Raw genomic sequence first — 20,600 nt, 5'->3', positions numbered from 1 at the left:
GAAAAAATGTATTTTAGCTGCAGGGGTTTGGGCAGAGCCTCACCAGCTGCGCACAGGCAGGGTCCAGCTCCTGAAGCTGATGGACATGGTGTATGGTGTCTATACATGTCCCCCTGCCTTTCAAAGCCAGTGAGATAGAGAAGAGGGAGCTGGCACCTCCGGGATATGACTGTGGTGGATGGAGAGGGAAGGAGGGAAGAGCTTTAGCTGGAAAAAAGTCATCGTGCCGCTAAAAGAAGTCATTAAACTGGTCTTTCTCATCAGTGCCATCCCTACTCAAGCCCATTTCAGCTACACATAAATCAGTCATGGTATCACTGCCCATGGCAGGGGGGTGGAACTGGATGATCTTTAAGGTCCCTTCCAAGCCAAACCATTCTGTGATTCTATCATTCGATGAACCTGAAGTGCAGTGACCTTCTCAAAGTGGTGGCCAGTGGTGCTGGCAGCCCCATGTCCTCCCCCGGAGCTGTGGGTTAAACCACCCAGCTGGCATTTTCCAGCATGCTCATGCTTTTTTAAGATCCTCAAACCAATTTTTGGAAACAATTCAGGTCCCATAGAACTCAACACCACTGTCTTATAGCAAGAGGGAGGCTGCATCCATCTTCCCATGGTCCCCTAAGGACCATGGCCACCCCCAAGGACCATGGCTACCCCCAAGGACCAGGGGCACGCTACATCTCTCGAGGTGCCTGAGCTGGCCCTGAGATCTCCACACAACATGATGGAGAGATTCAAAGGCTCCCAACAAGCCCCCTCAGCTTGAAAACACTGGCATGGTGGTCTCCACCCACCCAACATGGCCCCGTTCACCCTCGTCTTCAAGTGCCAGCCTTTTACTTTTTGTAAACTCCAGCAGGGAGGTTTCTTCAGCCGCCCCCTTCTCCATCTTCCTGAGCATGCCAGCCTCTGCATTTGGGTCCTGGGGAGGGAGAGAAGAGCAGCCTGCGGTGAGAGGGGAGCACCCACCGTCCCGGCTCCTGGCGATGCTTGGGAGGAGCAGGGTCTGTCCCAGCGTCTGTCTTTGACCCAGCCAAGCCTGACGGTTTTCCTGCCCATTACAGCAAATGGGTGGATGACCTCCAAAATCCCTGCAGCCCTCAAGTGGAGCTGCAAGACAAAAGCTTGTCCTGCTCAGAGAGGTTTAAAGAGCTTGGAAAGCTTTCCTCTCCTGACCCCTGACAAGATACCTCTTTTTAAATTCTGCAAAAAGCCTAAATATGAAAGCTGGAGACAGGTCAGCTCAAGTCTCTCCAGCTATAATCACGAAATATTTTGGGTTTGATTTTGACCCTTAAAAAAAAATAATGATTAAACACTTTCAAAACAAAACAATACAATTTTTGAAACTAAACAAGCAGGGCTTGGCTTTGAAAACACCAAAATGAAACATTTTAATAATTCTGCGTCTTTTAAAATCTCTTTTAATGGGGAACTTGTATCTTTTCTGCACTTTTTTTCCCAAAGGAAAAGGCCATTTATCAAACCCTTTATCCCAGTGCTGCTCCTGTGCATGCCACACTTGAGGATGCTCTGCTCCAAGCAGAGGCTGTCACTGATGATGATGATGATGGTGTCAGGGGAGCATGACCTTGCAGAGGGTGCTGCAGTGGGGCGTTAAGATAAGGCCATCACCAGCAGAACCGGGTCAGACACCCCAGGAGCATCAAATCCCCATGGACAGACCCCTGACCACGGAGGACCCCAAGAAGCCACCCAGCCTTTGTCGTGCTCTAGGGAACATGCAGGTCTACCCAAAACCCTCCCAACAGATGCTGTTGATGGGAAGGGCACCAGGTCTGGTTTTGGTCTGCTGAGCTGTGGGGGTTCTGGCGTTCCAGCTAGTGGTGAGGAAGGGAAGGGTCTGGTCCTTCACGTGTTAGAGGCACAGAGCTTGTATGGAAGACTTTCCACTTGTGAGAAGTTCTAACCACATCTGAGGAGGACTGCTGGGATCCCTTCTTCGCTCCCACCCCTCTCCTCTGGGCACAGGTCTTCCCTCCCCAAGCGCAGCCCTGGTATGCTCTGGTTCTCCAGAGATAAGGTCTCACCTCTCCTTTCAGCATGTACCGAGGGAAAAAGAAATAAGGAATGGATGTGAGCACCAAGCAGCCCGAGGAGATCAGCAGGCCCAGCCACCAGGCTCCAATCCACCGCTGGTCCCTCGGTGTCAGGGCCACTGTAGCTGTAAGACACAAGGCTCCATCGTCAGACCTCTGGTCCTGCTCGTCTAAGGGTGAAAGGGGCAAATGGCTGTGCAAATACAGACTGGTGGAGCACCTGGTCCATGTGGGCACAGGCCAAGGGTCTCTCCACTGGTGTGGAAGAGAAAATGGATGGAGGTGGGAGCTCCATCTCTTGGTAGCAAGACCAGCCCTGGTCATGTTTGACCTCCTTTCCCCTGGCCAGGATCCTGCACCGCCGCTCCCCATCCAAACTGTGCTGAGCCTCCCAAATGACTGTAGGATGGATTTAGTCAGCATCCAAGTATGCTGATGGCACAAGTTCAACTCTTCCCCTCCGAGCCCGCCAGCAAGGCGGTGATTATGGGGGCCTGACTCCATCCTCCTCTGCCTGGGGCGTGCGGTGGGTTTGGGCCATCCTGCCTGCCAGGGATGCTGAGCCAAGACAGGGACCGGGAAAAGGCACAGCTGCTTTCCTGGAAAAAAATTGCTCTCCCATTGTTCCAGGCTTGGTCACTCTCTGGTTGCAGAAACGAAGGGAAGGACCCGGGCCGGCAGAAGAACGCTGTTAATGAGCCTGGTTTCCGAGTGGATGAAACTCTGGGCGCCTTCTCCGGAAAAAGGAGGAGAAGGTGAGAGCCGCTCCGTCTCCAGCACACACATCCTTCATCTGGGCCAAGCGATGCTCACGGGAGGTTGACAGATTGCTTGGCTTGGCATGGGAACTTGCATTGCCCCATCTCCCAGACATTGCAGCTGGAAAAGGAACCAGCAGCAGGCTCCGGGTGGGAGCCCTGTGCCAGGGTGCGGCAGGAGAGAAGCCCACACCCCACCGAAACAATTGCCCTGCTTCCCCAGAAGGACCACTCCACTCCAGAGCTTGGACGTCATCATGGAGCGACCGGGCAGAGGCTGCTAAATCCGTCTGCCGCCACAGGGAGAGAGCCAAGGCTTTTTGCTGTTTCCTGCCCCAGGTTCATTTATTATTCTTATCAGGCACCGGATAAAAATGTCAGGCGAGCTCTGATCTCTCTAAGGAAACACAGGAAGAGACACATTGATGATGGAGCTGGGGAGAATTCTTTAGTGATTAAGTTACCAGAAATAATAAGCAGGCACCACAGATAAAGAAAATAAGACCTGCAGTGGCGTTGGTTTGGTCCCTTTCTCTGCAGATGCTGGTAAAGGGTCATGGGGAGGAGGAAGAGTAGACTTGAGCCTTCCCATGCACCTACAGGGCAATGGTCACCCCGTGGTTGTCTTCTCCATCCCTGAATGCTTCAGATATCCCTGCTCCTCTCCACCTCCATGCTGGGGTAGTGTGATACCTCCTCAGCGTGGTGACAGTTGGCAGACCCCAACGATGACCACCAGTGCTGGAGGGCAGCGCCATGAGTAAGACACTGAAATGTCCCTACCGCAGGGCTCTGCTTCAGTGGTGGCTTCAGGACCATTTGTAGCCTGCCTCGCAGGGAGATGGAGTGGAGAAGTGTGTTGGGGGTGCTAGTCCAGGCCAGGTCTTCCCAGGGGAGTGGGTTTTGTGGGTCATGGGACTGCTGGCTTGTGCCACCAGTCATCTCAGAGTGACCTTCTGACTCACAGAAGGCTTTGAGGAGGACCATTGCTACTTGAGAAATACTCACCAATGTCAACTCTTCCAATATCCACAAAGAGCCGCAGCACCATGGATCCCAGCAAGTATCCAAAAGCAGGGCCGAACACAGCAATGGCAAAGAGGATGGCTGAAAAAAGGGAGCGGAGAGAGAGCCAGTGTGAGCAGGGAACAGCGGCTTCCATGCAGATACAGCTTTTGTCTTCCCACGTGAGGCAGGAATGGTGTTACGACATGCAGAGGAGAGAAACCATCTTTTATCAAGCAGCAGATGACGAGAAGATCCCCATTGCTCAGACATGGAATGTGGTGTTTATCTAACAGGATTAGGAGGAGGGCAGGCAGCTGCCTGCAGAAAAAAGTCTCCCGGCTCTGCTGCAATGAAGGCTTGGCTGATGCGTTAAAAGTTGCCAGCTACACCGTGAATATCCATGATTCACTGTGACAAAGGGAGCATCCTGGGTTCCTGCAGGTGATGGAGTCCTTAATCTCCTACAGAAGACCAAGGAAACAAAGCCATCTCAGTCCTTAGAGGCAAGCAAAAACATTTGCTACAAACTTCAGGGGAGGTGAAAATGCTGAGCACAAAAAGGGCAGCAGATCACCCTTAGTTTAGCTGAACTATTGCGTTCGAAAAATAGATAACTCGGACCTAACCCGTAAGGTCAAAATGTTTCCTTTTGACTTCTTTGGAATGAAAGGATTCAGGTTTCCTCCCTGAAAGAAACTCTTTGCACAGCCTTCTTAAGATGTTCAAAAGAAGACAGTTTGCTTGAACTGCATTGACCATTTCTGTGCACTTTGCTGGTCTGGAGCCTTTGACCATGCTGGGTATGAAAGCGCCTGAGTCCACTGCTGTGCCTCAGCTGTGCACCTATTTTAAATGGTGTTTGGGTTTTTTTTTGCCAATTCAGCAAGGCGGCGCTTTTGTTTCTACAACATAAACCCAAGTATTGAAGGGCAGGGTCTTTAGAGTATTTAACCTCAGACATCGACAGTCATGTTCCCTTTCATAGGAAGATGCTGAGACCTAAAACAAACCCAGACTCAAAGGACAATGGTATTTACGTTGCACTGAGGCAATCCAGACTCACAGTAGCCATACCCCCTGGCATGGACATTCCCGTGGCCCTGAAGTGACCACCTATATTATAAAGAACAAGCCAGTCCTGTTTTCCTTCATCTTCAGGTTCCACAGGTTTGGGAATCCAAAGGGTACCCAGAGGTCCTGGGAACAGTGACCCCACGCCCCAGGGGGAAGACAAGGATGCTCTGTCCCTCCTTTTGCCAGCCCAGACTACTCTGAGCTGAGAGGAGCCAGTACAAGCCACACGGGAGACTTTCTGCAGAGCCCTTAGGTGGTGCAGCAGCCCAGAAGCCTGGAGCAAAGCATGCCTGGGTGGGTCTGGAGACCCTGCCAAGCACTCCAGGGCTTGTCCAAAGCTCATTCTTGTGAGTCTAATCCCAAAGGCCTTCCCTTCTACTTTAGTGCTTACCTTATTTTGGAACATCTGCTGTCGACTCCTAAATCACTCTGCCACCTTTGGCTGCTTTAAAGACATTGTTCAGCACCAGGAGGAATCGGGTGTTTGAATAACTGAGGAACTGAGCTCAAAGCAGGCCAGCATCAGATGGGTTTGGCCATTCATAGGGGAAAAACATGCAGTTTAAGATGGAAGCCAGCACCTATCTCTTTGCAATCAAGAAGTCCACCTGAGCCTGGGAGCCGCCACGAGGCAGGGACTGATTCCACGGCAAAAATGTCAGTTTTGAACCCTTGATGCAAAACCTGTCTTCATTGGCTTCTGCAGACTGTCATACCTCTGGCTAAATCACGATCAGCCGATGGTCAATAAGAGCAGGAGATGGCCTCTGCGAAGGATTCCTTCCTACTCTTTGACCCCATGGATGGCTTAAGTTCTTGTGGACACAAGGGAGAACCCCGGCTCATCCATCTCATCTCTTTGCCCTGATTCTTTGGTTTCCTAACACCTACAACCGTAAATATAACCCTGCAGAGAACAGCTAACTAGCAAGGGGAGAGACAGCTCAGCCTTTTAATGGGGGGAGGATCTCATCTGAGTCCCACTGGCTGCTCAACCCATGTCCACAGGTTCCTCTCCAGATGAGCACCTTCACATCTCACCTCTACATCTCACTTCTAAGGTCTGGAGGAAATAAGATTATACACAGCAGCGGGCCCACTTACCAACATACAGTGGGGAATTGTTTGCTTCTGCAAAGTCGTCTACGTAGGATATCCCAAAGGGCTGGATGGGAACCGTCCCGATTCCGGCCAGCAGCTGGGCGATGACCATCATTGCCCATATGCTGCTGGCCTCCTTCTGGGGATCCTGGGTGGCATTGGGGCACACAAACTTATTCTCTGCGTAGCAGAGTTCAACCTGGACCTGGCTTTTGTTACCTGAAAAGGAAAAGAATGAGCATTACAATCCTGGGCACATCCTCTCCCTCCTCCCACACTAAATCCCTAAATACCAGGAATCTTCCAGATTTGCTGAGGAGGCACAAGCTGTTGGATTTCGGATGGATTGCTCATTTTATTTAGCAGTTCTCATCACCTTTCCCTTCCTTTGGGGTTTTATACTGAGGTCAGTGTAGCAAACAAGCAGGCCGTGATTTCTATCAAACTTTTAAAGACAGGTTGATGAAGATGGAAGCAAATCAGTTTCTCCAGGGAAGGGTCAGCCCCACAGCCCAGCAGGAACAGGGAGCGATGCTCCCTGGGGTGGCCTGAGCAGGACACCCTGCCCACCTCCTGCCAAAGCAAGGACCTTACTTCTTCATACCATCCGGACATGGGGAGGTCTTCACCCTGCTCAAAATTGCCATGCAAACTCCAACCAGGACTGGAATATCTTCCTGGGCTGTAAATGCTGGGCCAAGACACGCATGGCTCTGGGCAGGGAAGCAGGATGATTCCTGCTCCTTTGACTTGTTCCCATAACAGTAAGAGCAGCCCCTGTCCTGAATCCTGACCGGTTCATAGCCCGACGTATGAATTTAAGCTGTCAGAAAACTTGGCATCTGATGCCTGATCCCCTCTCCAAACTGGCCAACTTGAAAAACATGGAGACATTCGAGGCTGGGCAGCAGGGAGGCTAGCAGAGAGCTGGTCTTCATATTTCTGTGTGAGCACTGGCGCACTCTCCGCCCCACACCAGGCCGTCGTTTTTAACAACCTTTCATGGGATCTGGACTTGCTGATCAGCCGTGGCGGTGCCAGATTTCCCAGCGCTGATATGGGACAGCAAAAGCCAGAGGGTCTCTAACCCTTTGGTGGGCACAGAGGTTGCCAAGCACCTGTGAGCAGCTCTGTCCTCGCTGTGCTTTGCTCCCTGTCGGGGGTTTGCATCCCGTTGTGCTGTGGCAAAGCCTGGACCTAACTAATGGGAGGAATTTGCACCCAGCAGCTCCCCGGCACAGCCAAGGCTCCCTGAACCCAGAGGATGGGGCACCATTCCCAGAGAAAGCATCTTCTAACCAGGGGTGGAAGGCTGTCCCTGGGCTGGCACTGCTGTGACCTGGCATGGAGCCACGGTGGGTTTGCGTTCTCAGAGGTGTCAGTCCCCAAAGAGGTTCAGGCTCATCGGCATCCTGAGGATTTAAGGGCTCAAGTCACTTTGGGAAGACTAAAACCAGCTTTGTGGCATGCGACACAGGCTCTTCTGCTCATTGTGTTCTGCACAGAAACTGGAGCTGCCAGCAGACACACTAGCTTGTTCCCAAAGCCTGCCCAGTTAAACCAGTGGTATGGATCATAAGGCTCAGACAGATAGGGGTGAGCACAGCCAGGAGGGAAGAATATACTAAGCTAGTTAAACAATTGGTTTGTTTTACTGTATCCATGTGGAAGGATATGCTCTCTCACTGACCATGGAACTTCCTTACAAATACTCCCAGGGAACACGTCGATGCGGGATCATGGGGATCTCAGGGATCTCAGCTCTACAACCAGCTCCTCGGGCTCTGATGGACAGGAGAGATGCCTCAGCAGCCTGGAGAGGAGATCCTGGCTGCTGGACTGGGAACACAGCCTGCTCCTCTGGAGCATCCCTGGGGAATTCAGGTACTTCACTGTGACCACAGCACTCAGCACCTGGAGCTGCGGCCTGAACAGCACGCACAGAGGAGGTGGAAGGGATGCCATGTGTAATTATTGCATTCAGAAGGGGTTGCAAGACTAGTACCGAAGGCTTAAAACAGCAAATTTCTGCCTTAAGTCTTTCCCTCCAAAGAATGCATTTAAATTGTCTGTGCCCCTTTTTTTGGGTAGCCACAGGTAACCCAGCTCAGAGCAACTGGAGATGGCCTTGTCCTGGGATGAGGGTGGAGGCACTTACCAGCGCTCAGCGTGGTGTATTCGTAGGGGTCTGATAGGAAGTGGGGCAGGGTCACCAGGAACGCTCCCAGCGCCAGCAGCAGCCCCCCCACGCCGATCACCCGCGGGCGGTGAACTCGGCTGCCGAAGTAACTGACGAAGATGATGAGGACCACATTGCCGATCTGGAAAGGGCACAGGCAAATGGGGAGAATGTTCGAAGACATCATGGAGGATGTCAAGACCCTATAACTGGTCCCCATGACTGTGTCTGGGTGGGTGGTGTTTGACCCCCACAAGAGTAGGAACGGGACAGCTCTTCACCCCACTTATTCACAGCAAGCCAATGCTCCTTCCCATCCAAAGGTGGCTTCTGTCACCTGTGTCCATCCCTTGTTGTCACAGAGAACTTCACAACCTCCCTGGGATCTGGCTGGGGCTTTTGCAGCACCTACACCTGCCCCCCACGCCATGGGATGTGGCATAAACTAATAGTTCCCCCAAACACAGCAAGAAATGAAGCGTAGTGCTTCCATTCCCGTGACTCTAAGCCCAGCTACAAAGTCCAGCTCATTGCAAATGTTTGTGACTCTGGACATTTACAACTGCAGACATGATCAGCTAAAATGATATGAAAACATGCACCTTACTCAGGGAAGTGGCTGAACACCATAAAATTACCATTACATGGGTTTTGTCAGCTTGGGACAAACTAAACATTATTTTAACCTCAGCATGTATGGCTAAGAACACTTCTTATGTATGTTTTCATGGGCTCCCTTGTTTGTCTCTCTTTTTGTTCTTGGAATTGCTGCAGCCGTCCATGAAAAGACTGTGGTCCTGGACAGGCAGGGGAGCTCACACAGAGCTGCAGTAAAGCACAGAAATCTCTCTCATAAAGCAGAGAAAGAAAGATGTATCTGTTGTCTGCAAGCTGTTGTTTTTTAACAGCATGGCATACGCCCTATTCCAATTCTTTTTCCTTTATATTCTTGCAGTAACAGACTGCTCTAAAGGATGTTTGCTTTGGTATCACTTCTCCAGGCATTAAGTCTCATAAGTTCTCCAGTGGATAAGGAACACATGGGTTACAGCTTTGAGACACTCTGCAGGGCTTCATTATGCCAGTTCAGGATTACCAATGTTACAACCGTCCATACTGGGTCTCTTTGCATGGCTTGGACTTAGTCACAAGCAGCAGGAAGCCCTCTGTTGGTCTCAATAGGCTTTGGAGGAGTCTTTCGAACCTCGGACGTAGGTGCTGCTTGGGCTAAGACCCAGACATCTCTTTCCTCAAGGACCCGGGAGGATTCCCAGTGCCCAGCCTCTTGCTGGAGGATCCCATGTGCGACCATGCAAGGTGGGCTGCCACCAAGCACTCTGTGCCATCAAAGGAAAGCCCCTGACAGCAGGTCTTCTCCTAGTTAGCCTTGAAGAGCTAGCAGAAAGGAGACAGTTCATGACAATGTGAGCTAGAACTTATTCCAGAAGAGTAAGTGATTAGAAAGTGTTAATGAGAAAATCCTCAGCCAGTTCAGCGATACGATGCCAGTGAAAGTCAGTCCTCTGTCACAGGGCCACTGGAAGCTGGGAGCACTGGAGAAAAGGGTTAGACCTTGGAGAGACTGCTGGCCAGGCTCTCCTTTTAGAGAAACTTGCAATGACTCAGGACAGGGTCATTGCAAAAGCCAAGGAGAAACCTATGAAAGCAGATACTTCCACTGGAAATTGGTCACGGAGCTGTAGTTGTGTGGGTACTACTCATGATAAACTGGTCTTCTTCACAGAAACTGTAAGAACTGTGATGGGTGGAGAATGATCATAGAATCATGGAATGGTTTGGGTTGGAAAGGACCTTAAAGATCATCAAATTCCAACCCCCTTGCCATGGGCAGGGACACCTCCCACTAGCCCAGGTTGCTCAAAGCCTCATCCAGCCTGGCCTTGAACCCCTCCAGGGATGGGGCATCCACAGCTTCTCTGGGCAACCTGGGCCACTGCCTCACCCCCCGCACAGGAAAAACATTTCTTCCTAATATCTCACCTCAATCTCCCCTCTTTCAGCTTAAAACCGTCCCCCCTCATCCTGTCCCTACACTCCCTCATAATGAGCGCTTCCCCATCTCTCCTGTAGCCCCCTTTACTTACTGCAATCCCATTGCATGTTTTCTGTCTCCCAGTCACGTCTCTGCTGGAGATGTATGACACCCCAGGGTGGAGCAGTCGCCTCTGAAGCAACCTGCTCTCTGCTGCTGCCCTCCCCAAAGCCACGTCCTCACTTCATAACCCTGTGTTAAACCTCCTGGCATGTGGCACAGCAGAAGTGAAGCATGAAGAGGTGTCCAAGGGTACAGCAGCAGCTCCTTCACCCAGCACGTGTAGGCATGGCCGAGGAAGCACTGGGTGTGGACAACCCTGAGACCCTGTTCTGGGAAGGTTCCCCGTGTTCTGGACACCCCTCAGTGCCCCTGCCCGTCTCTCCCAGTTACCTCGTGCAAGCTGGAGATGAAACCTGAAGAGAGACTGGAGAGTCCAAAGCGCTTCTCAATGGTGGTGAGGCTGCTCTTGAAGTTGGCGCTGTAGAGGAGCTGGGAGAGCTGGAGAAGCCCGTGGCACAGCACAAACACCTGTGGGCAAGAAAATGTGCCATCCCAGTTACTGCCCTGCTGATATGGAGACCTGGAGGCCATGCCCTGTGCAAGAGATTTGAGAGTCCTACAGACACGGACTTGAGTTGGCCAACACGGCTGCACCTCCGCCACGCAACTGACCTACTGAAGGGCTCAATCCTGAACCCCCAATTAACCTAGCTTTGCAAAATGAGGGATGCGGTGTTCAGGGGGAGGACACAAGGAGTTCTGTTTTTATCTTTTGTCTGCTTTACCATTATTAAAATTAATTATTATTCACACGGTGGCAACCCTTGTGCAACCCTCAAGAGCAAATCTCCGATCCAAGGAGGACCTGTTGCACTGCTGTACCGTGATGAAACGAGACAGGCCTGACTTTGCAAAGACTTGACAGGTGCTCCCGAGACCTTGCTAGGCTGAAAGGGAGCCGTGCTGGTTTTGACTACCTGAGATCCAGTATTTCCAGTCGTCCCTCAGCTGTAAAGCAAATTAACACAACCTGCTCCAAAGGGTGTTGCAAGAAAAAGTTGAAAAAGGACTTTAAAAGCCCCAGAGGGAAAGGATGAAATATGCACGATGTAGTCTCACTACTGGAAGACCTCTGTAGTATTCTAAAAACAGCATCTTTCCTTCGAGCCAGGCTGCGAGCCAAGCCAGAAACCAAGACGAACGGAGGCAGAGCTTGCCTGCAGCAGAGGAGGGAATACAGAGAGTTTACAGGGTAGGGCAGAAGCGTGGCTGAAAGAGCCCGGGTGGCCTGGGAGAGGAAAGCGCTCTCAGCCGGGGATGCAAGAAGGCAGCTCACAAGTGTCTTTTGATCTATATTTAGTCAGAACAGTTTTCCTTTATTTTTCTTGGAATGGAATGCATCCACATGGTGCCAAAAGGATTTTAAAATAATTAAAAAAAAAAAAAGAAGGGAAAAGGTCTTTTTATTTAAATTCACAGGAAATCAAATATTTGCTGAATACCGGAAGCGTGTCCCACAAAGATAACAGCGGGAAGCCCAAGATGATGAATGGGGGATCAAAGGTACTGGAGGGCTGACAAATTCCTTATGTCCTTGGCTAGGAGAGCAGCAATCCTCGTTATTAGTATTTCTTTGGAATGGTGGTAGCGCCCAGAAGCCCTGACCTATTGTGTGGAAAAAAAAAAAAAAAAAAAAAAAAAACAACAAAAAACCCCACACCACCAGAAAAAGAATGAAAAAAGAATGTCCACCCAACACAGAGGATGCAAATGCTGTAGTCGGGTGGAGTGACTTTTTGAGGAGCAGAAGAGGACATAGAGCCCTGGGGATCTACCTAGGGCTGGTCAGGCAAGAGAATTTGGGTAGGAGAAGATGGGCAAGAAGATGGTTTCTTGGGAAGGTTCTCCTGCAAGGGAGGATGGCACCAGCCAGAAGACAGAGCTGGGTATCAAAGCAGAAGAGATGGGAGAGATGCTGACACTGGGAGAGAAGAGGATGGAGATGAAGGGGAAGAAGAATATGGAACCCCAGCAGTGTGAGGGCAGGCTGCGAACAACCTGGAGACCACGGAGAAGTAGGAAAAAGACAAAAAAAGAGGGAAGAAGGGTCACAGGGACAAGGTGCCATCATGAACTCCCCAGCCACGTCTTGGAGGAGTGTCAGCAGACAAACACCAGGTGAGCATCTGCCATGGTGGTAGCCAAGTGGGAGAAGACAAAGTCCCAGGCTGGGACTTTGCCCCAATAAAAAGCTGCAGACCAACGATGTTGTGTGTAACGTGGGAAACCCTCCCAGCCAGCCAAAGTGGAAGTGAAACATCTGAAAGTAAACTCTTGAAGCAGAATGACCTCTACACCCTCTAGCTATCAACTCATCCATCCAAAACCCATCCCAGCACATGGTCCTGCAGATGATTGCTGGATCCACCACCTTCATCTTCTCCAGTCCTGACCTGGGATCACCGTGTAATTACTCCAGCCTGGCTGGTCTGGAGCAGAGGTGACTCCCACAAGGATGAGAAACCGAGAAGGGATCTTGTTGACAGAGAACATTAATTTTTGTTCCTGCAGCTCTGGCCAGACCCTACTGAAGTCATTCGAAGAAGGGAAGCGCTGGCTAAACAGCGGAGGGCTGGGACTGTCTGAGACGCGGAGCAGCTGGAGGGAGAGCTCTCCCGGCGCGAGGCGTTCACTGGCCAAGCCAAGCTGTTTACCAACAGGGAGGGAAGAGGGTGGATCACCGAGGCCGAATTTAGCGCAGCACAAATGTCAGCCTAATCCCGGGGCAGACAGGGAAGATGAGAAGTGCTGGGGAGAGAGAAGATGCTGGTGGGGAGGGAATCATAGAATGGTTAGGGCTGGAAAGGACCTTAGAGCTCATCTAGTTCCAACCCCCCTGCCATGGGAAGGGACGAGGAGGAGGAGAGGGAGCCTGACTCCTCCCCAGGCGTGGTGGGAGGTTCAGGAGTCAGGGATGCTCCCATGAAGATGAAGTGCTGACCCTCTGGAGCAGACACTCCCAGCAGAGCCTCATGGGTTTTTGGAGCTGCAGGCGAGCAGCAATTGCGGGTAGCTGGGGAGCAGCGTGGAGAGGCCAAAGGTACACACACAGACACACAGAGAATTCCCTCTTAACCATCCCCACATTTCCTTCAGAGCACCCGAGCAGTCCTGACTCCAGGCTGTTTATACAAGACACTTGACGGCGTCCCAAGACACCCTTAATTTAAAAGGGAAGCAAACACCTGGGGGACGGTCCCTCGCAGACATGCCGGTTCCCCTGCCGAGTTCAATGCTTTTTCGTAAGGAAGACAAACCCACTCTGTTGCAGGGAACACCTTCTCTGGTTCAAAGCAGAGAGCTGGCAGCTATTTGGTCAATCCCAACCCAAACCTCCTTTGAAGGAGCCGTGTTCAACAAATACATGACCTGGAGGGCTGGTGGGGCTGAGGGCACGAGGATGCGGCAGCAAGGCTGAGATCTTATTCTGGCACCGAGACGCCCACCCATGGGATGCCAGGCATGGCCACAGCGGCCAGTGTGCTGCTGAGAGACGTCCGAGGTGGTGTTTCAGCCCTTGTAGCTGCCTCAGAAGACCCACCTGCACCCTTTTCCACTTCCCTGAAGCTCACAGGGAATAAAATAAAGCTCTGGGAGGAGAGGGGGGATCTCCCAGCCTCATGCTGACCCCATAAAGCCGACAAGAATGAGGAAGGCAGAGACAGGGAGTAAACCCGTCCTTGGGGTGGGTACTCTCGGGGGCAGAGGGACATTGCTGCTCCCGGGGCAGGATGCGTGCGTGGAGAGCAGGCAGCGCTGGGAGGCAGCGGGCGCTGGCACCGCTCCGTGTCACACACTGGGGCCGCTCAGCTGTATTCCCTTATCTCGTGGCGCTTGCTTTCCGTATTGCTTACGTAAGATAATGCACTGTCAACACTGTCCCTGGCCTTAACAACCAGCTACCTACAGGTTCATGGAGACTGGACTTCGGAAATGACTATTGTAAAAGGTGGGCTGGTTTGGAAGAGGATTTTTTTGGGGGGGGCAGGGTAGGGGAGCATCCCTTGATCACCAGGGCAGGCAATAAAACGCTTGGCAAGTTGGGTTAAATAAGAAAAACAAACATGAAGTGCTTGATAACCCCAGCCTGCAGTGTTGGACATGGGTCAGAGCCAAGGCCAGGTAACAAAATTTGGGTTTCTTTTTATTTCAAAGGAGCGGACTGCCTCTATGGAGCCTCCAGGGTCCAGGAGACTCCTCCAGGTGGGAGCCCAGCTCCTCTCTGCAGGGGCTTTGGGAAGATGCTGCTCCATGCCAGCCAGAGGAGTGAATGAAGGGTTAACTCTCTGCTCTGCTTCCACAGCTTCACGCTATGGGAGCGGCTCTCATGTCCAAAGTCATCCATCACCTAATTTTTCAATGTCTGCACCTTGGCAGCCCTGGTTGGAGATAGAGAAGGGGTAGGACACAGCCAAGAGCAATTGCTGCAGGAAGGCACAAAATGAATCCAGCTGGGGTAATTGTTTGGATTGGGTAGGAGTAAGGATGCTCTGTTGGCATTTTCCCTCTGCATCAGAGTTGCATTTTGGGCTGCAGAGGGCCAATGCAAGATTGTTTGAGCTTAGTGGAAAGCGATGGCCCAAAGCAGGAGAGCCCAACCTGCCCACCTCTGAACGCTTTTCCCACTTTACTCACCTGAGTTTCCAAATGGAAAAAAGAAAGGAGAGGGGGGAACTTTTAGGAAGTCATAAGAATGTCCCCAAAATTATAATAGTCAAGGAGAAGACAGGCTGTTTATTGGAGAGCTTGTACAGGATCACCGCTCAGAGATCCTGCGGCAGTAGGGTGGCTGAGATCAGTCAGCCCGAAAGAAATAGATCAGCTGGAAATGAAAAGGATACAGACATGTGGGTGGAAATATGACCCTCCTTAGCACCTCTTTCCTAATGCAACTGCCTAGATTTAGAGATCAAAAAGCACAGTGAAAGCTGGAAAAAAAAAAAAAAAAGCAACATTTCCACAGAAGGAACCAAGTACCCTGTAGCATGGCACGTCACTTAGCACAAAACCTCCGAGCCTGGAGCGTGGTCCAGTGGCAGAAGCTGGCTCCTACATTATATTTCTGCTGAAAAAAACCCCAAACCAAGCCCCTAACAAAAAAAAAAAAAAATTGTCTAGGGATTGTGTGAAGCATGCTGCTGCCCAGCTGATTAGTTGCAGTGATGACCGTCTGCTGCCAAGCAATCCACGCTTTACAACCCCCAATTGTCCAGTACAAAGACAACGTTTGCTCTTTTTGCAATGAATGTACACACGGGATTCCCCTGCGCCGTATCCCCCTGCCTTCGCAAGGTCCGTGCAAGCCCGGCTTTGCTCAGTTGCTGTCGAGGGAGCACTCCAGGGGACATACAACCGTGTCCCTGCCTTGGCGTGTAGGTGCATGTTGCAGATGTCAAAAGAAAGGAGGGGTTGGGCTGCGGGGGATTGCCGAGACCAGACCCTTGGTGTGTGAGGTGCAAGGGTTTGCCGCTTCCCGAGGTGCTGCCAAGAAAATCTTTCTGCCTGCAGAATCCCTTGCATATCGTTGAGCAGCTTTCATCCTTCCTGCAGCCAGACTGAGCACACAGGTAGGTTGCATGGCTGGCTCTTCACTCTTTCATTTTTTCTGACCGTCTCTTTTCTTTACGGTCTATCAGGATCCGATCGTGATTTTTGAAGGTAGGTTCAGCTTGGCTGCGTTTTCCCTGACCCGCAAGCGTGTGTGAACACTCCCCTCGTACGCCTGCAGCCCGGCCGTGCCTCCTGCTCCCTATCAGCGACACTCCTCTCCCATTTTGTTCCTGATAATCTTATCTACACTGACCACTCCTTGGTTGTGTTTGGGCACTGAACCACCTCACCCCTCATAAAATTATCTAGTTTCATGTCTCCTAGACCTTGATCCCACTAAACTTTCCAACTTGTTTTACCCTCTGGCTCTTCCCCATCATTTTCCTTCTCCTGCTGCTGGCGTTGCTGGTGAAGGCCAGGTGGTTCTTTCCTTTCAGAATGGGATCCCACCAAACCCAGACATAAACACCATGTCGGATCCATCCAAACCCAGCCTCTGCTTTCTGGGGCCATCACCATCACCACGAATGCTGGATGACCCTGGTCACAGCGGGTCCTTCTCCTCATGCCACCCCACTTGTCCCAAGAACCTTGCTGGGTTCTTAGCTACCAATGTTCATCCAACTCGCCATCTCTCCCAGCACCGTGCCCAGGGTCGGAAATGAACTTTGATTTTCTTCCTTAAACCCATGGCCCTAATCTATGACTGTCTCCTCTCAGTCCTTCCCTCCCCAACCCTACAGCCGTGCTGCCTGCAGACCCATGACTTTACAAATCTCCCATCCTTGTGGAGAGCTAAATAAAGCAGTTCATAGTCTTTCCCAACAGGATATGAGAGCACAACTGATACATTTCCAGGCTTCTGATACATCTCCAGACTTCTGAAATACAAACCTCTCAGCAAATTCCTTTAGTCCCTTTTAAAGGAAGAGACAAAGAACTTGCCCCGATGCTGTTGAGACCTCAGACCCTGAGGCAAGGCTCCCGTTTCTTCTGCAGAAGGCACCCTGCCTCCCCCTGCTCCTGGCCATTGCAACCCCCATGCCCCCAACATCTTCACCCTGGGATGCTTTAAACCCTTCTCACGCTCTGTGAGCCTGCAGTCTCCTCCTGACCTTCCTGTTCCCCCTCCTACAGTCTTCCACGCCACTCCCCACCCTGAATCCAGTCCAGCTCAGCTAAGCAACATTTATAAATCTCTCCTCCTTGTCACCTTTCTGGGGATCCTGAGCAAGCAATTAGCTATCAATTAAAATATCAAAAAAACCATGAAAGAGACAAGGTGAAGAAGCCAAAACAAATAAATAACACCTCTGAAATAAGCCTTTTTGTAGTGGCTGCCTGAAAGGGCAAGGCGGCCATGGGCGTGACAGCTGGGGACAGTGGTCAGGACTCTGGACTGGGGGGCATTCATGGGGCCCCTGGCCATGCTTGGGTATCAAAAAGCCCAACCATCCACTTCTCCACCTTTCAAACCTGTGGTAGAGTCTTTGGTGTCCCACATGCCACCAGGTGCTGGCATCCACCCGAAGGGTGACTTCATCCCACATTTGCCAAGCAGAGCGACTACAGCCTCCCAGTGCCAGCCAGCACACCCCTGGAACTGGTGAACCTCAAAGCAAGGGTTCTCCTTGCTCCTCATCACCCATCTCCACCACCGCCTTGGGGTTACCAAGATGCTCCAGGATTCTTGGAGAGGACAGTGCTCAGCAGCAGCTTCCCAGTTCCAGTGACTGAAAGCCTTTTGCATTCTGCTTTCTCTCTTCAAGGTGATTCAAGACAACCCACCAGCTTCTAGAGAGGTTCAAGCAACCCTGCCACATCCGAGAGGGCACTCAAAAACACAAGCACACCAACCAGGTTTATTCCAGCTATGAGATAATGGCACAAACACGCTGTCGGCTGAGCCAGGTGGTGCCCTGAAATATCCGTGTGGACAGAGCCTCTGGGTGTAATTGCAGAATTAGATCTGGTCATTAATACCCATGGAGAACCGGGACTAACCGCCACAGCAGTGACAAGGAACTGTCACCAACCACATTCCTGGCGGGTACAGAGATCAGCTGTAAACACCTGCTGGGTCAGAGCACGGCTACGAGCCAGCGGCCACAACCCCAGGGCATCGCCTCCCGGAGCGCCCGCTTCAGCACCTCCTGCATCCCAGCACCCCAGCCAACCCCATCCCACTCTCCAAATCCCGGCGGAACCATGCAAACCGCTGCTCTCCACCAGCACCTTTCCCTCTCTGACACCAGTAGCGTCCGGCATCGTGACACCCATCCCCGGCACCATCACGATCTCCACTTCTGAACACCAGCGGTAACGGGACCAGTGCCGAACCCGCCCCCCCCAGAGCCATGGGAACCAGTGCAGGGAGGCAGCGGTCCCCATTGCAGCGGACATGGAGGAGTGATGGTTTGCAAGATGGTTTGCACAGAAAAATAATTGGTTATTTTTGGCCGCAGCCCTGCAAACGGCACTCTGAAAATGGTCCTGGCATGTCAGCTTGATGGATTAAAGATGAGCTTTGTGATTCAGACTTGGAGCCTGCTAGAGCAAGGGGATTTTTCTTGTGTTGGAAATATCATCCCCATCAGGAACTGCCATCGCTTATATGAGGACACTGTGGCTAATTAATTTAAACCCCTTTATAGTCTCTGGGTGGGGTGATGCCAGCAGCTTCCCACACAATGAGGTGCTGGATGAAAACTTTATATAATACATTCTTCGCAGCGCCAATGGCTTCTCATACAAACAAGAGCTGTGGAGCTATCAGCGGAGGTGCTTACAGTGTATGCCTTGCCCTCCAATGACCCGCTCACTACAGAACAAATTCCCAAACCTGGAAATTCGGTTGTGACACTTTGATTTTCTACTCGAGAGGATTGACAGCTGCACACAGGCTGGTGCTCACCTACCTTGAAGCAGTTTTTTGTTTTTTTTTAATGTATGTCTATTTTTAACACAAATGTCACAGCACAGGAGTGAAGAGGTCAGGAAAGGGTAGGGGTGTCATTGCCTGTCAATTTATATACATTTGCTCTTAAAAGCAAGAACTTTTCCCCAAGGGATGGGTGTCCTGACCCCCCACCATCGAGATGGTACACATCAGCTGTCTGATGCCAATGAGCATGTTTGGATAGAGCCCAAACTGTTCCGTAACGCGCCTGCACGGTGCCAGTGTCGGGCTGTTGACTTTTTAAAACAGAAGAGCTTCTTTTTCAGGCACTGGTTTTCCCCCAGTGCAGCCGGGGTGGGCAGGAGGGGGGGGTCTCTGCTGGCATCCCCAGCTCGTGGGCTCACCCTGCCTGGGTTCCCACACGCAGATGCACCACTTGTCCCTCTGAAACCACTCCCCAGGACCCCCCAAACTGTCTCAGTGGTGGGTGCCTGGCCAGTCTGGGGAGCTCCGGGCTCCTTGCCTAATTTTGAAAGTAAGATTTGAGCCCTGCAACCAGCACCAGAGGCCGGGAGATGGGAGCCGGGGGCCGGGGGGTGTGAGCAGCCTGGAAGGCACCCCCTGGCACAGCCAGAGCTCCTGCAGCCAGCAAAGTGACACCCTTGTGTCATCCACCCTCGGCCAAACGCCCCTCGGAGGTCCCGGACACAGCCCTGCCCTGGGGTGCGTGGGGTGCTGGGCACCCAGCCCGACACCAGCGGCACCCACAGCCCGGATCCGCGGCTGCCTATGGGATGCAGAAACGGATTCACGTGGATTTATTGGGGCTTTTTTTTTAACCCTAAGGTTTTACATCCTGAAAAAGGCAATGAGTTTGGCGATGTTTTTCCACTTCCAGGATATTTTTGCACGCTGCCCTGTAAGGGAGCTGTGCCTATCTCCAGGAAAGAGCATGAACTGCAAGAAGGGCTCAGTTTTGGGGTGACTTTACTAACCCCGAGCCACAGGTCATTCCTGGAGTAGCCTGGAGGGTCATCAGGACCACCTTTTGCACCTCCAGCAGAGGAGGGGCAGGTCACTGGTCCCCTCCAGAGGCACGTCAGAGTAGCCCAGAGGCAGCTCTAAATCACCCAGGGTAATTTCAAGCTCATCACCCGGGGCTTGCAGCCAGAAAAGGCCCTCAGGTCACCCGCTGGGATAGCCCAGCCCGGGCAGCGGGGACCTTTGGGGATGGAGGACTGGAAGCCATCATCTGGGATGATGCCCCCAGACCTGGGATGTTCCACCATATTGCCTGCTGGCCCTGGGAAACCCAAAGCTTTGCTGCTCGCCCCATCATGCCACGCAGAGGAGCAGCCTGTGGGGTACAACCCCACAGTACCCCACAGCATCCCCATGGCACCACACAGCATCCCCACAGCACCCTGCAGCACCCCCATGGTACCCCACAGCACCCCACAGCATCCCCACTGCACCACACAGCATCCCCATGGTACCCCAACAGAGATGCTGAGGCCCCACAAGGCGGTGACATTTTTGCTGCCCAGACACCAACCCCAAGCCATCAGACCCCAAAGAGGAGGGGGCAGTGCTGTCCTCCAGGCAAGGTGAGGAAAGAGGGGTGGGAAATAAAACCCAAATCCATCCTGGACTGTAATGCCCTGCCCATGGCTGCATGCTCCCGAAAACATGCTCCGCTGGGAAGCACTGACAAACCCTCCCTTGCAGCACAACTGTCAGCCCCAAAACACGTCGGTATTCAATAACACTAGTGGGAAATCACACCCCGGCCCCAGGCGTGACCGGCAGCACTGGCACAAGGGGGGCCTTCCTGCTGCCCCCCACCGTGGGA

General features: G+C 52.1%; 1 protein-coding gene across 1 annotated transcript in view; it reads right to left on the bottom strand.

Moving 5' to 3' along the window:
* Positions 1 to 20,600, bottom strand: part of SLCO2A1 (solute carrier organic anion transporter family, member 2A1) — a 26,083-nt gene that overhangs the window by 4,191 nt on the left and 1,292 nt on the right. The window contains exons 2-8 of the mRNA XM_010073137.1: positions 10,630 to 10,767; positions 8,163 to 8,325; positions 6,008 to 6,223; positions 3,830 to 3,928; positions 2,055 to 2,182; positions 844 to 925; positions 342 to 360 (exon numbers count right to left, since the gene is read on the bottom strand). Coding sequence (XP_010071439.1) covers positions 342 to 360; positions 844 to 925; positions 2,055 to 2,182; positions 3,830 to 3,928; positions 6,008 to 6,223; positions 8,163 to 8,325; positions 10,630 to 10,767 — 845 coding nt within the window. The remainder of the gene's footprint in view (positions 1 to 341; positions 361 to 843; positions 926 to 2,054; positions 2,183 to 3,829; positions 3,929 to 6,007; positions 6,224 to 8,162; positions 8,326 to 10,629; positions 10,768 to 20,600) is intronic.

Source organism: Pterocles gutturalis, unplaced genomic scaffold (genome assembly GCF_000699245.1).
Source record: "Pterocles gutturalis isolate BGI_N339 unplaced genomic scaffold, ASM69924v1 scaffold22916, whole genome shotgun sequence".
In the NCBI taxonomy this organism is placed as follows: Eukaryota; Metazoa; Chordata; class Aves; order Pterocliformes; family Pteroclidae; genus Pterocles; species Pterocles gutturalis.
The sequence above is the reverse complement of the archived record's forward strand: the minus strand, read 5'-3'. Positions and strand labels throughout refer to the sequence as shown.